This window comes from Falco cherrug, chromosome 14 (assembly GCF_023634085.1).
Source record: "Falco cherrug isolate bFalChe1 chromosome 14, bFalChe1.pri, whole genome shotgun sequence".
In the NCBI taxonomy this organism is placed as follows: domain Eukaryota; kingdom Metazoa; phylum Chordata; class Aves; order Falconiformes; family Falconidae; genus Falco; species Falco cherrug.
In genome coordinates this window covers 1,873,796-1,888,144 of record NC_073710.1, presented here as the reverse complement: position 1 = coordinate 1,888,144, position 14,349 = coordinate 1,873,796, and the positions used below count along the sequence as shown (strand labels likewise).

The 14,349-nt window shown below is 44.7% G+C and overlaps 1 protein-coding gene and 1 non-coding gene across 2 annotated transcripts in view; both read left to right on the top strand.

Annotated features, from left to right (window-relative positions):
* The first annotated feature begins 149 nt into the window (after positions 1 to 149).
* SF3B3 (splicing factor 3b subunit 3) overlaps positions 150 to 14,349 on the top strand; it is a 30,724-nt gene continuing 16,524 nt past the window's right edge. The window contains exons 1-11 of the mRNA XM_055727035.1: positions 150 to 299; positions 1,004 to 1,114; positions 2,087 to 2,413; positions 3,575 to 3,747; positions 4,126 to 4,267; positions 5,332 to 5,444; positions 6,217 to 6,354; positions 7,398 to 7,501; positions 8,723 to 8,888; positions 9,398 to 9,493; positions 10,021 to 10,093. Coding sequence (XP_055583010.1) covers positions 1,045 to 1,114; positions 2,087 to 2,413; positions 3,575 to 3,747; positions 4,126 to 4,267; positions 5,332 to 5,444; positions 6,217 to 6,354; positions 7,398 to 7,501; positions 8,723 to 8,888; positions 9,398 to 9,493; positions 10,021 to 10,093 — 1,402 coding nt within the window. The 5' untranslated portion in view covers positions 150 to 299; positions 1,004 to 1,044. The remainder of the gene's footprint in view (positions 300 to 1,003; positions 1,115 to 2,086; positions 2,414 to 3,574; positions 3,748 to 4,125; positions 4,268 to 5,331; positions 5,445 to 6,216; positions 6,355 to 7,397; positions 7,502 to 8,722; positions 8,889 to 9,397; positions 9,494 to 10,020; positions 10,094 to 14,349) is intronic.
* Positions 5,645 to 5,724, top strand: LOC114017997 (small nucleolar RNA SNORD111). The gene has a single exon (XR_003563367.1). It is a non-coding gene; the product is annotated as a small nucleolar RNA SNORD111 (small nucleolar RNA).

Here is a 14,349-nt window from a genome sequence, read left to right as displayed (position 1 = left end):
CGCCCCTCGGCTCCGCCCGGCAGCGGGGCCACTCACGCGCCCCCGGCGCTTCTACGCTGCTGAGGTTTATTTCGGAGGCTCTCGGTTGCGGAGAGCGGCTGCCATTGAGCCGTGGCCATCCAGGCGCCTCCTCGGGCAGCCCCTTCTCGCCACTCGGCGAGCGCGCGCCGGGCCTCACGGAAGGCCCCCGCGAAGAGGCGCGGGAGGGCAGCAGGCAGCGCGCAGGCGCGGGGCTCATGGCGGAGGGGCCCGGCGCCGCGCCCGCGTAGGCAGGAACAGCATCCGCCGCCATCCGTACGGTAAGGGCGGCCCCGCCGCGCCGCGCCGGCCCCTCGGCTGAGGAGGCGCCGTACAGGCTGCCATTTTGAGGGGGGGAGCGGCCGGAGAGCCGCGGGCCCCTTGGGGCCTAGCCCGGCGGCGGCGGCTGGGCCGGGCCGGGCGTTGCTTGGCGCCAGGGCCCGGGGCGTGCGGTCCTGCTCCCCGCGGAGCGTGGGAAGCGCGCCCGGCGTGTGGCCCGGCCGGGCCTCTGCGGGCTGGGGGCGGCGGAGCGCTCGGCCCCTGGGCTGCGGGTGCGCGCAGCGGGGGCTCCCTCCCGCGGCAGCCCCGGGGAAGGGGGGGCGCTCGGAGCCGCAGGGGCGCTCGCTGCGAGCAGCTGGAGGCGGCTTAAGGGACACGCGGCTCAGGGAGGTGTAAGGGCGCAGGGCACCTCTGGGGGGGGGGGTCCCCGGTTTTGCATTCTGAACGGCTAAAAGTGTAAGAGCAGAAATGAGCTGCCAGGCCTGGTCAGTCACGCCGCGGTCGGGAGCTCCGCGGGTGCTCGGCAGCCTGCTTGTCCTTGGGGAGCCTTTGCCTCCTGGTATTAATAAATACCAAATAACTTTTAGCAGGGCGGCAGTTAGTCTGCTAATGTAAAGCAACATACACAGATAAACGAGGGCAGCAGTTCTCTCGGTGCTGTATGGAAGGTTTTGCAAAGCGTGTATTTTTGTTCTACTTGTTACAGACTTGGCAGTTACAATAAGGTGAAGCGAACCTGCTGGCAACATGTTTCTCTACAACTTGACGCTACAGCGTGCCACCGGCATTAGCTATGCTATCCATGGCAATTTCTCAGGTAATTTTGTGCTCCCTTCACACATCGTGGGCATGATTAATGCCCTTGCTTCCAGCACTCTGGAGACCACTGCAGTTCTGGTGCTGGTTGAGGTTTTGGCTTTCCAGGGGCATTTGTTTTGCCAAAGGAAGTATGGTAGTCTGTGAACGGCCTGAATGACAGAGCTACTCTCCTTATTAATCACGTGTTAAACTTAAAGTTTAAATGTCCAACAAAATGCTGTAGAATTTTATAATCGTACTAATGTCCAGGTTTGATTTGTTTGATGACTTTTCCTATTTGTCCCATTGTTCTGGCGGGATTTCAATTGATTTCTCTGTGATGCAGTACCCGAGGAACTTGATGTCTAAAACCGGATCAGCCATCATTTTGTCCAAATTGATGTGTACACCTAACTCATGTAGTATAGTGCACACAGAGTTGCTAATTGACTGAAGGTGACGAGGGTCTGGGTGACAGAGGAGGAAGTCATCCCTATAAGCAAAAGTCCAGATGTTGTACCAAAGACTAAATTTCGGCTGTGAGGGCAGTTGAGAGGAGATGGAGGAGAAGAGGGCTGAGACTGATGCCCATTGCAGCTCTTTCAGAGCATTCCCGAGCTCTTTTGTGTAGTAGAGGAGAAAAGGTGTTTGGGTTTTATTTTATTTGGTTGCTGAAGCTAGTCTGCTTAAGTATAGCATTTTTTCACTGGTATATTATCATTTGCTCTTGAGCATGTTACTTGAGCTCTTGTGGAAAGATCAAAAGAAGTTTGGCTTGATAATCTCGGTAGTAGTTTGTTCACTTTCCTGGTCTGTTAAAAGGTGCTTAAATGATAGTGGCACTAACATATGTTGTTTTGTATTGCTCTACGGGAATCCTAGAACTCTGGCGTTTAGTAGTTGTGAAGTTTTATCTTCTTTCTTATAATGCTTCTTGAATTTGCATGTTCTCCTGTGTTGTTGCTAACTCTTAACGCTTTGGGTTCTTTAGGAACCAAACAACAAGAAATTGTTGTTTCCCGGGGCAAGATCCTGGAGTTACTCCGCCCTGATCCCAACACAGGGAAGGTTCACACCCTGCTGACTGTGGAAGTGTTTGGAGTCATTCGCTCACTCATGGCCTTCAGACTGACAGGTGGGACCAAAGACTATATCGTGGTGGGCAGCGATTCGGGACGCATTGTTATTCTGGAGTACCAGCCCTCCAAGAATGTGTTTGAGAAGATTCATCAGGAAACCTTTGGCAAGAGTGGATGTCGCAGAATCGTTCCAGGCCAGTACTTGGCTGTGGACCCAAAGGGCCGTGCCGTCATGATCAGTAAGTCAGTCTGTCGGCTTGTTTTCTCCTTGGTATTTGCTCCTGTCTTGTGGATATTTATTTTGGAGTGAGTTTCTGCCAGGTATAATTGGAAGTGTTTCTCAGGCAGTTGGTTGAGCTATGAGATGTGTCAAGGAGAATGCAGGCATTCGGAATAGTTCCTTGATGCTGATGGAATTGCACAAATTAGTTGTAATGCTGGGCCAAAACAATTTGGAAAGAGGCTGGCTGGCTTAGCAGTGTGCAGAGCCCTGAAGTATGATGTCTGCTAGGGAGGCTGGGATTGCAGGGGGTGGTGCTACAGTGTAGTCAGTCAGCTCCAGCAACCTTGAAACAGTGTTATGAATTGACCTCTCCTCTCTGAGATGTATCCTGAAGACAGCTAGATGCATTTCTGATAAGGCTTCACAGGTAGAAGGACACTTGGATGGGTTTCAGTTTTTTAGTAAGTTTTACTACACGATGTCTTAGTGACGTGGCACAGGAACTTTCTCAGTTTGCTGAAACCAGTTTTGTGCAATGCTGCTTTCCTACACGCTGCAAGCAGGGACTTTCAACGATCGGTAGTTTTAACAGTGCCTCTTTGTATTAGGAAAAAGAATAAATGATACTGTTTTCTTTCAAACAAGTCTTGTTTTCATGGATGAGAAGGTAGCACAGTCACAGTTGTACCATTCACGTTGATAGCTGAGTGATCTTTGCAATGTTAGGGATGCTGTGTATCAGGCAAGGGTACATTTTCTTAGTTAAAATATTTCTAAGGAAAGGTCTTCTTGCCAAATGGCTTTAAATGATGGAACACCTTTCAGTTCTTCAGTTTGGTTTTTCCTTCCCTGCAGTCTGTCATCTCTTGTGTGGTGGAATGAGTGAGTAGGTCTGCCTGTAGCCATTGTAGATTGAGTATTGGGCTAGATGAACATAGCTCAAAGGGTTAGGCTTTGGCTTTAAAGAGCTGGAGCTGTCATTAGTGCTTGCAGCCCAAAATGTTTAAAATGAAACATTGGAAGTTAATTGGTGGCACAGAGATAAATACCAATGGTGAACTTCAGAAGTAATGCTGACATCCTCTTGCTAAGTTATGTATCAGTGTTGGACTGCAGGTATGATCAGGTTTGATCATCCGGTGATGTGCTGCAAGTGCTGTTGTCCTTTTCCTTGCAGGTGCTATTGAAAAGCAGAAGTTGGTGTATATCTTGAACAGAGATGCTGCTGCTCGTCTCACCATATCCTCCCCGCTGGAAGCCCACAAGGCCAATACCTTGGTCTACCACGTGGTGGGAGTCGATGTAGGATTTGAAAACCCCATGTTTGCTTGTCTGGAAATGGATTATGAGGTGAGAAGAACTTGATCTCCCTTTGCTGTCTTTTGTGCTTTGTCGTTCCTCTTCTGTCCTGAATCTGTCTGTGGAGGCAGGGAACATTGGCTGCTTTTGCTGTCCGAGACAACTTTAATTTGTCACAAGCTTACTTGCTTTTTGTCTTGCCTTCAGTCAGAACAGGCAAATCTCTTCTGTCTTGGTGACTCTTCTTAAATTCTTGCTGTTCAACTGCAAATAGGCGTATTTTCTACCTCTGAATCCTTTTTTGTGTGCATCCTCCAGCAGTTCTTTTGGATTTCATTCTAATGTTATTCAAAGCTGTTTCCCTATGTGTCAGCTTTGCTCCTCCTTTAATGCCTTTCTTGAAAGACAGCTTCATGCGTTCTGTTTTAGGAAGCAGACAATGATCCAACAGGAGAAGCAGCAGCCAACACACAACAGACATTGACTTTTTATGAACTGGACTTGGGTTTGAACCATGTTGTTAGGAAATACAGTGAGCCCTTGGAAGAGCATGGCAACTTCCTTATAACAGGTACTGGACACTAAGTCATTTTCCTGTGGATCTACTTGGTTCCCGTTCCCCAGGGGAACAGCAGAAATGTGCTTTACATCTTAGAAGTTGTTTTGATGGTCGTCTGAGCCATTACTGTAAATTAATTGACTTTGGAGTCAGATAACGAGTGGTGGTTCACCCATGAAAATATGTTAAGAACTCATAGATACAGCTGTGGTTTGGAAGTGCTCCTGATCTCTCGTCTTTTAAATGTATTCTGGATGTTCTCTGGATTCTGAAGCTAAGAGATGATAACTGAAATTAGCTGGTAGCAGATGCAAAAGTGTATATTTGTAGGTAATACAAAGGTGCTGTTGTATGCTCTTGCACGGGTCCATCAGCTAATATGCCTTCAAAAGGCAGTAAATGAATCAGTGTACTAAAAGCCAGTCTAGTATTTTCGACCTGGGAAACTGCTGAACCGGTGCAGATTCCTTTCCAAGCACAAAGGAAGCGAAACTGGGGGAGCATCCTTGTATGCTCTTCGTCTTCCTGCATCTTCCGCAGACAGCTGTCAGACACCAGATACTGGGCTGGATCTGACCGCTACTGCTATTTTGATGATAACCTTTTTTTTACATTGGCTTCTCAATAGAAGTATTTTAAAAATATATACTCTTAAGAATGAAAAACATGTCAGAAAACCATCTGGTGGGTTTTATTGATGGCAAGCAAACACGCCAGTAACCAGTAAAAAGTAACCATGCCAGGGTTGTGTTTAACTGACAAGCTGCTAATGTGGTATTTTGGGCATGTTGTGGCTTTCTAGACAAGGATAAGCCAGGAAGGATAAAACACAAGCAATTTGTTTGAAGCTGCATCCTTCCTGGTCTCTTGAGTTCCATCTGCCCTGTTCTCATGCCAACACAGGCAGCAGTACTCGGTCTTCTGTCTTCCCCTTCAGTAAAAGCAGATTTGTATATGTAGGGTGATTGAGAGCACTGGAAACTGTGTTGCTTTAAGGAAAACAGAACTGTTTTGCAGGCAGTAAGTTAGATCCGTGGTATGGGCTTGTCTCATAGTATTTCTTTTTTGTGTTTCAGTTCCTGGTGGTTCTGATGGACCTAGTGGGGTGCTGATCTGTTCTGAAAACTATATTACTTATAAAAACTTCGGTGACCAGCCTGATATCAGATGCCCAATTCCCAGGAGACGGGTGAGAATTTTGGGATTCCTGCACTTTTTCTGAGGTTACCTTTGTCAGTGCTAAATGAATGCTTGGTATTTTCTTTCAAGGTCAAAGATTCAGGGAGATTTTAAAGTAAAAAAAAAAAAAAAAAAAAAGTTGAAAGTGTGTTGGCCTACCGTCTGCCTTACTGTCTGCATGTTATCTGTGAGGGAAGATGGAGGTGGGCATAGCCTGAAGTGATGAGTTTGGTTCATGTCTCTTCTCTGAGATTTATGCTGGAGATACTCCAAAGACTCTGATCGGGCACCACTGGGGCAGCGCTGTTGGTGTGAGATAGGATTATGTGAGATGGTGAGTCATGGCTGCCATCCTCTACACCGGTGAATTTGACAGCTGCTCTGTTGCATCTGAGGCTGCTTTCTCCTCCTTTGGTTTTGCAAATTGTTGTGTGCTTTGAGAGTGCTTTGAACACCTGCCAAGGTTCAGGTGCTCAGAACCAGCTGTGTGTGGATTGCAGCCCTTTTCCTCTGTGTTTGGCCTTGATACATGAGAATTGTTTGGGGAGGAGGGGTTTTATGCTCAGGCACAGTATCTTAGAAATGTATTTCCTTTTGGGGCAGAGATGTACTGAGGGTAACTACAAGTGTAACAGAGAGGGTGTGCTTCATGTTAAAAGCCTCCTCACATGCTGTCTGTCAGCTCTTAAGGCACCTGTGAAATGGAAGTACTTCAGTCAGTGAAATCACACCTGTACTTGCCAGATAATACCATGAATGACCTCTGTTTTCTTTCTTAACAGAATGACTTGGATGACCCAGAGAGAGGTATGATTTTTGTCTGCTCTGCCACACATAAGACCAAGTCCATGTTCTTCTTTCTGGCCCAGACAGAGCAAGGAGACATCTTCAAAATTACTCTGGAGACAGATGAAGACATGGTAAGCATCACATGAAGAAAAACTGAAGCATTCGAGGAGAGTCCTTAGTCAATTATTTCAATTCTCTGAAGTGATAAGTACTTAATATTGTGGGTGTAGCTGTGCAGTAACACGTATTATGTGATTTGTAATACAGTTATACCCACAGTAGTGACTTGTGTTTGCTCATATAGAGGCACAGCATGAGGTTTTCAAAATCCTGTGAGAACTATGCTGCAGAGTCACTTGGGCATATTGTAGCAGTTCTACAGGCAGTCCTTTACTCAAAAGATGTATTGTAAAGTGTGGTCCACAAACCTGCTAGAAGGTACTCTAAAAACTAATTCTGGGGAACTTAGTTTCCCTTGATCACATTAGGTGCTCTCTATTTCATCTCTTAATTGAATATTTACATGCTGCAATCAGTCTTTTTGCAAGTGAGGTAGCTGACTTCGTACAGCTGGTCCATGAGTTGAAGTGACAGGTTTGAAGTGGCTTGCTGCTGCTTGTCCTAGTATTTTGCAATGAAAAGATCTCTGCTGTAGTGAAACAGCTGGTTTGTTGGAGTAAATGTTGAATGTTAATTACTCCATCTAAACATGTCAAATTTGGTACAAAGGATGATTGTGTTGCATCTTTAAGTGGTTTAAAATTGTTCTTAGATGTTTCACCAAGAGCTTGCAACCATATTGAATGTAGGAGTTTGCTCAGGACAGCTAATTTTTCACGTATTGGGGAATGGCTGGCGATCAGTGAAGCAGATTTCTTCGTGTTAGACAGCTTGCTATTTTCACAGCTGTTTTTTTCCAGACTGACTCAGTGTTACCAAAGCCAGAAAGTCTTAGAATAAAACGGGCAGCCTGACTTCTGGGTTCAAAATAGTCTGCTGGATTTTGTGACTTATAACCTGCTGCCCCAAACTACTGATGTGGTTAAGCCTGGCCCGCTCTCTTGCTTCGTTCCTTTGGAGAGGACAGCTATGCAGCTTTTTTTTTAATTTTATTAAATCACAGATGTACAGCTCTAGTACTTGCTAGTGTGGTCACATCTTCCTCTGCTTTCAGGTAACAGAGATTCGACTGAAGTACTTTGACACTGTTCCTGTTGCTGCTGCCATGTGTGTGCTGAAAACAGGGTTTCTCTTTGTGGCATCTGAATTTGGAAACCAGTAAGTAAATGTCAGCATTTTCCCCTGAAGCAGACTGTTTCTCCTCAGGACTGCAAACCGGCCCTTGAACTTACTGAACATATAAAGACAACACCTGTTCTAATGCGTAGATTAATACTTTTTTCACATGGCTTGAGCAGAACAATGGGTTCAGAGTATGAATGGGGGAATTTTTTTGTGGTTTGAACCCAGATTAGATATTGTAGTGCAGAGAACAAAAGATGACATGCTGTTGCAGTAGGTTTTGGAAGAATTGAGTGCTTGGAGTTCATATAGGGTCCATCATATATCCAGGTGAATTATCTTTTAATGAATTTGATAGTTTTGATCAAGCTTCTGCATGCTATGGCCCACTCAGAAGTAGATAGCATTTGTAACTAATAACTGTGATCCTTTACTTAACAGGTGTATAGTTGAGGGCTTTTTCAACTCACATTTGGAGTTCCAGAATATTTAAGACTCCGAGACTTTGCACACCTTTGAAGGTGGCTTAGCAGTGTCTTAAGTGGGGAATTCATGGGGAATGGAGGTTTATACTATTTGTCCCCTTACATCTGCAGTCAGCCACCTGAGGGAGCTCCAGCCAGTTTACTGGAGTGAATCTGAATTAGGTTGTATAAACGAAGCTCAAGGAAGCCATATTCACTTGAGCTTTATTAAAACCAGGAAGTAAATCAGTCTATCTTTCTGTTTTTACTTGTTCTCCTCTGAAGTTTAACTTGATCATTGTGATATTTAGGCTCATAAAATGGAATAGGGAATGCAGTTAAAAATAGGGAGAGTATTCCAGTAAAATAGGTAGTTACGGGGTTGCAGTCTTAGCCATTGGCCTTGCTTTTGGCCTCAGCTGTCAGTGCTTTGGCTCTAATGCAAGAATATCTGAAAGGCTCAAGGGTAAACAAGAGAAAACACTGAAACTCTGAGATACCTTTGCTAGTAGCAGCTAGCAAAGGTTTAGAGGGGGGTGGTTGTGGTGGATCTTTTTGTTTGTGGGTTTTTGGGGTTTTTTTGTTTTTGTTGGGGTTTTTTTTGCAGGCCTCTGATTCCCTTTAAATATTCTATCATGAAGATGATGATCTTTTGGGCTAAATTTTAATAGCTGTATAACGTACAGAAGGATTCTCTCCTGCCCAATACCTGAATATTTGGCTAAGCCTTACTTAGAGAAGGCTACATGAGCTTTGCACTGAACGTACTGTCGTTCTTGCTTTCTTTCTCAAGTTACCTGTACCAGATAGCTCACCTGGGTGATGATGATGAGGAGCCGGAGTTTTCTTCTGCCATGCCTCTTGAGGAAGGAGACACATTCTTTTTCCAGCCACGACCACTCAAGAACCTGGTGCTGGTGGATGAGTTGGACAGTTTGTCTCCTATTCTGTGTTGTCAGGTATGTTGCCATCAACAAGCTCCCATTCACTACGTAAGTCTTTCTCATTTACAGAGGAATTGGTTGTAGATGCAGGACTTTTTCCTTGCTTTTCTGCAGTGTTTGTGTGTAAGCAGAGTCACCAAAGCTTCGTTATCCTAGGTTTCCAGAAATACTGCTCTATAGTAAATGCTGGTAGAAAAGCAAGTCTGGTAAATTCTCAGACAGTTGCCTAAGATTGGTAGCTGGCCTGGCAGCTTTTGGTTCATTTGGTGATAAATATATATCCAGACACAGGGTGTCAGCCAGCCGTCCTGTGCTTCTGTATTGACCATCAGACCAGTTCTCTGCTCTGCTGAGGGTTTGCTTAAAACTTGACATTGTTTCAGGGCAGCAGATGGTACACCCCATGGCATCTTTGCTATTTTCAGTGTTTGAGAAAAACATTTTTAAAGCAATAATGCGGCATATATAGTTTCATTTTATTTTCTCTTCCTGTGGATATTGTTTGACACTATTTCTCCACGCAGATAGCTGATTTGGCCAATGAAGACACACCCCAGTTGTATGTGGCTTGTGGTCGGGGACCCCGGTCATCTCTGAGGGTTCTAAGACATGGACTTGAGGTAAGACTTCTAGCACTTCAGAAAAACAGCTTGAGAGGCAAGGGCAGTGGGGGAAAAATCCTTCAAATAAGGTGCTCATATGAAGGGATTCTCCTTTTGCCATAGTCTGGAGAGCAACTTACTCTAGGCTTGCTTCTTGAAAATAGAAGGGTTGTACTGTTTACTCTTGCACTCTCAAAGGCTTCTTGTTCAGTTTATTCCAACCACCTGCATTTTGTCTCTTCTGAAACTTGAGTGTATTGAGCTGGAACATTCCTGGTGTCTCTGCCAGCTGCTTCTGATCTCTTTGCTGGGGGTGGGTGACCTTGTTTTAATGCTGATCATCCACAGCTGTAATGCTGCTGTATCATTGCTAAATGTATTCTATCCTGTAGCACATCTGCATGAGGAGAGAGCATCAGAAATGGGAATTACTGGCTTTCCTGCCCAGTTGTGGGAAAGCTTAAAAACTGCTGGTGGTTTGGTGACTTACTGTAGTAAGTGTAAACATCTGTTTGCAAAAGAACCTTGTTCCTGTTTACTTTTAGGTATCTGAAATGGCAGTCTCAGAGCTGCCTGGTAACCCCAATGCTGTATGGACTGTGAGGAGACATGTTGAAGGTATGAAGTATTTTCATAAAGCACAGGGAGATGATAACGTTTTTTTGGTGTGTTTTGTTTGTTTGGGTGTTTTTTTGTTTCTGGCCAAGGAGATAGGGAAGGTACTGCATCATGGTTGTGTTCCATCCCCAAAAGTTGTGTTTTGAATCAGCAGCCCCCTGTTTGTATTTAGAAGCCACCCTCTGGTCCCATAGGGTTGTCATGTTTCCCGTTGACAAAGAAGCACCTGCCTGCAGCTGCATCCATCACCCAATATGCTGTGTCAGCTGTACATTTGCAGCCTGAAGCTGCTGAACTTCTTATCCTTTCCCACTTCCCATAAGTTCTCGCTCCGGCATCAACAGGCAATGATTAAGCTCTTTGTTGCAACATACTCACTATTCTTTATATGCATGTTGACAGCTACAGTAATCAGCTCTTTGTGAGAGAGTAGGATACAAATTAGGGAACAAAGAAGATAAATCAGCAACAGTGCCTGTATTTTATTATTTCCATCTCTGCATATCTGCAAAGAAAACAGTCTATTTGGGCTAGGACATGCTCCCTATTCAAAATCCCAGCAGTGTATGGAATGCTGCTGATTCCAGGAAGGTCTGGATTTGAAATTGGCAGAATATACTGGGTTATGGGTTTGGTTTTGGGTTGGGTTCCCCCCCCCCCCCCCCGATCTGAAATAACGGGTTTGCCTTACTAAAGTACAAGAGGAAATAGTCCCTTGTCCTGCCTTTCTCTTGCGGGCGAGAACAGAGTTCCTCATAAACACCTAAAAAGCCTGGAATATATTCTGGGTACTGACGGTCTCAGTGATTATTTCTGAGGCAGTGCTTTGTATAAATCTTGCAAAGACTTGCTGTATGTTTATGCACTGGATACAGAAGTGCCAGATTGTTGTAGTGGAGACCTTAGCTTGCTGTGGTGACATGGTATCTTGGTTTTAAGCAGTCACAGTCGTGTGTCTTCCAGGGAGCCAGTAACCCTGTGGGAATTTCAAACATTGCTGTGGGATTTACCTTGCCATCCAAGACCTGCTGTCGGTTCCTTTGCTTGTGTTCTGAGGCTCATGTACTGTCTGAGCAGCATGGAAGGAACTTAGAGCATGAAGTGGCTTCATGTTCCCCAGACACAGAAGGGTCAGAAGACAAGTATTTCCACAGTTCATATGAAAAATAGGTGCTTTTCTTAAAAGAGGCATTCTGGTTTGTTAGAGACAAACCTTTGCTCCTGCCTTCTGGAAAAGGAGTTGGTAACATTTGCGCCCTCTGAGAGATGGAGGCTTCTGACATCACCTTACAGTTTTAAAACCTTTTATCTTGGGGTTCCAGAGGATGATTTTGACTTTTCAGGAGATGGAGGACCATTGATAACCTACATGAAACAGTCAGTCTCACTGCCTCCTCTTTTTTTTCCTCCTTCCAAATTCTCCAGATTCCAGCATGAACATCTCCGTGATTTCAGAAAGGCTGGAATCTGTAGCTGTTGTGAACCATGCTACTTTTTGAATACGGTTTAAAGTTATGTGAAACTGATCCCCAAGTTACAACTGGTTGAATTCAGGAATGGTTTTAGTGGGTTTTAATCAGAAAGGCTGCAGAACCTTTCCAAACGTGTATCTATCTGATCTTGAAACTGCCCAAGTGCTGGTTTTTTGAGTGTGCAGTGTCAGGTTGCCTGGCTCTGCCTCAGTGCCACGGTGTGTGGGTGCTGCAAGGCCTCTGTAAAACACGTACAGGTTTGCAGCGTTCAAAGCAAATACTAACCTTGGCTGGTACGTGGTGATACACACTACCAATACCAAGCCTTTTTTTTTCTTCCACAGGTGGCTGGTGGTGGAGGTGCTGATCACCACAGGTGTGTACCTACTGCTAGGGGCTACTGTACTGTCCCACAGGTTAACCACAGCGAATCCCAAAATCGTGGGGCTACTTCTATGCTAAGCTTTCCAGTAAATGAATTCTAGAAGCTGTTGTATAGTCGGAGGTTGTTGCCTTTGTAGCTCAGTAGCTGAGGCGTAGAAAGCAGCTTCTGTTCCATCTTACAGTCTTTGGGGAGCAAAATAATCAACCATGTCTCTGCAGAACGGTCAGTTCGTGCTAAAATCAGAGGTGCACATTTCAGGGTTTTTTTCAGCTCCCTTCCTAGACAGAGGGTTAGCTCCCAGCTGCTTTGTACAGACCTCCCAAGAGAAAATGATCAAGTGTGCTTGAAGCACCTGCAGGTACTGCCAGCATGGGAATGCCCTGTGGATATGGAATGCGTCAGCCCATCAGACAGAATTGGATGGCACTTGGACCAAACCCTCTCTTGCAGTTGAATGTTGAGGTCTGGGGAGCTAGACGGCTGTGTGCTTTGCTGTGGAGATAGATGTTTGCTGAGAGCTAACAGTCTGCGTTCCCTACCTGGCACTCTTGCATGAAAAGCCATGTGCAGTGAGTCACAGCTGCCGAGTCTCCATGCAGTAGTAAACAGAAGGCCAGGAACAAGTGCTGTCATCCCATCAGTATCTTTTAAGTGAGAATAATCCTGAACTTTGTCACTGCTCATCTCTTGGTTCTCTGAACTCCTCTGAGAGCTAGTGGTGACTGCATTTGTATCTGTGCAAATTGAGATGCTGCAGAGTGTGAAAAAAACTGTATCAGGCATGGACTAGCATATAGGAATGGAATTCTCATGGACTGACTCAAACTGAATCCATGACATAACAGAAAGGACAGTAATACAGAGTTCATAGACTGAAATGTGATGTTTTCATAACTGGTCATGATGTGCATGAAGCTGCAGAAAACTTTGAATGCTTAGGAGAATGAGTCCAGCTGTGGTTCTTCAGGGTGATTAAAATGTCTGTTACACACTGAAAGGAGCTAACTGGAGCAATTAGAACGGTAACAAGCATCTCTGAAGTCTTGTGTCTGCATACAAAATAATGTCTATCTGTTCAAAACTCGGGGCAGCCTGATCGTATGCTTGGGATTGTGCAGAGCTAAGTAGATATCTTTTCATATTAAAATCTATAGAACTTTTCTTTTTCTAACTGAGAATACTTCCCAGTGTGCCCCAGGGATTTAGTCCTCTTAATTTCAACTAGGCTGCTATATTTTCTAAACCAAAATTGTGTTGTTTGAATCTAGATGAATGAGTCTTATTCACTGACTTAATTCTGGTAAATCAAACCCTTTATTTCAAAAGCTCCAGCAGAGGGGCATTAAGCAACACTACTGGACTTCAGGCAGAAATGCACTTGTCACTATTATTGACACAGACTTAAAGGCACACTCTAATATAACTGTAAGCCAGTGAAAATAGAGAGCTAAAAAAGTATTAAGAGGTAGGAATGAGTTTTTTCGTTTAGAGTAAGACTAAGGGAATCTGTTTCGCTTTCAAATGGGAGTCCTTTGTCCTGCTCCAAATCACATGGTCAGGCCTCCAGCTGGGACATCGTGGTTTGTCATGAGAATGACAGCCCCCAGGGAGGAAGGCAGCAGCTCTCAAGAAGTTTGGAAAGCAGTGACGGTCTTTGAAGTGGAATTTTTAGAACATCCTGTCTACAGGATATTTATGAATTAAATACTTATCCTGTGGCCTGCTAGAATCTCCGCTTATAGCGATCGAGGAATTCTTTTCTTGTGTTGCAAAATTCATGCAGGTTTTATGAGAGGCTGCTATTTAGTGTAGAAAATAACCAGTGTGTAACGGTGTATGTCTTGCTGATCTCTTACCATCTGCTGTTAAAGTTAAGAGAAATTCTCCTGTTAAGCCAAGTGTTTAAGTAGTTGGCATTACTAATGAGTTTCTGTGTGCAAGTTCAGTTTTTGTTTTCTCATTTCCCCAAGTGGACCCGCTCCTCTTTGTGGGGTTTGGAAGCATGTTGGAGGTTATAGGTTGTGACCGCTTAATAGAGTAGTAACAGAGCCACAGACCGCTGCTGGAATTGCTTTAATTATACAAAGCTTTTCAGTTTAATCGGAGCTGTGGTCTGTATACCAGATGTTGGAGAGAAGAATGGTGGTTTTTTTCACTTGCATATTTTCAGCTGTATGTAAGAACTTTCTGTTATAAAAGTGACACAGCAGGTTTGGCAACACCTCCCTCTAAACAGGGTGGATAAGAAAAGGATCAGTTCCTGACGCATTTGTTTCAGTTAACCGGTTCAGCTTCTTTAAGCTGCTGCATGGTATTTACTGGCATATTGTATTCATCCCAGTGAGAGTTCTCTATTTTTTTTTCCTGCTTAGAGAGTCATTAGCCACTTCTCCATGTCA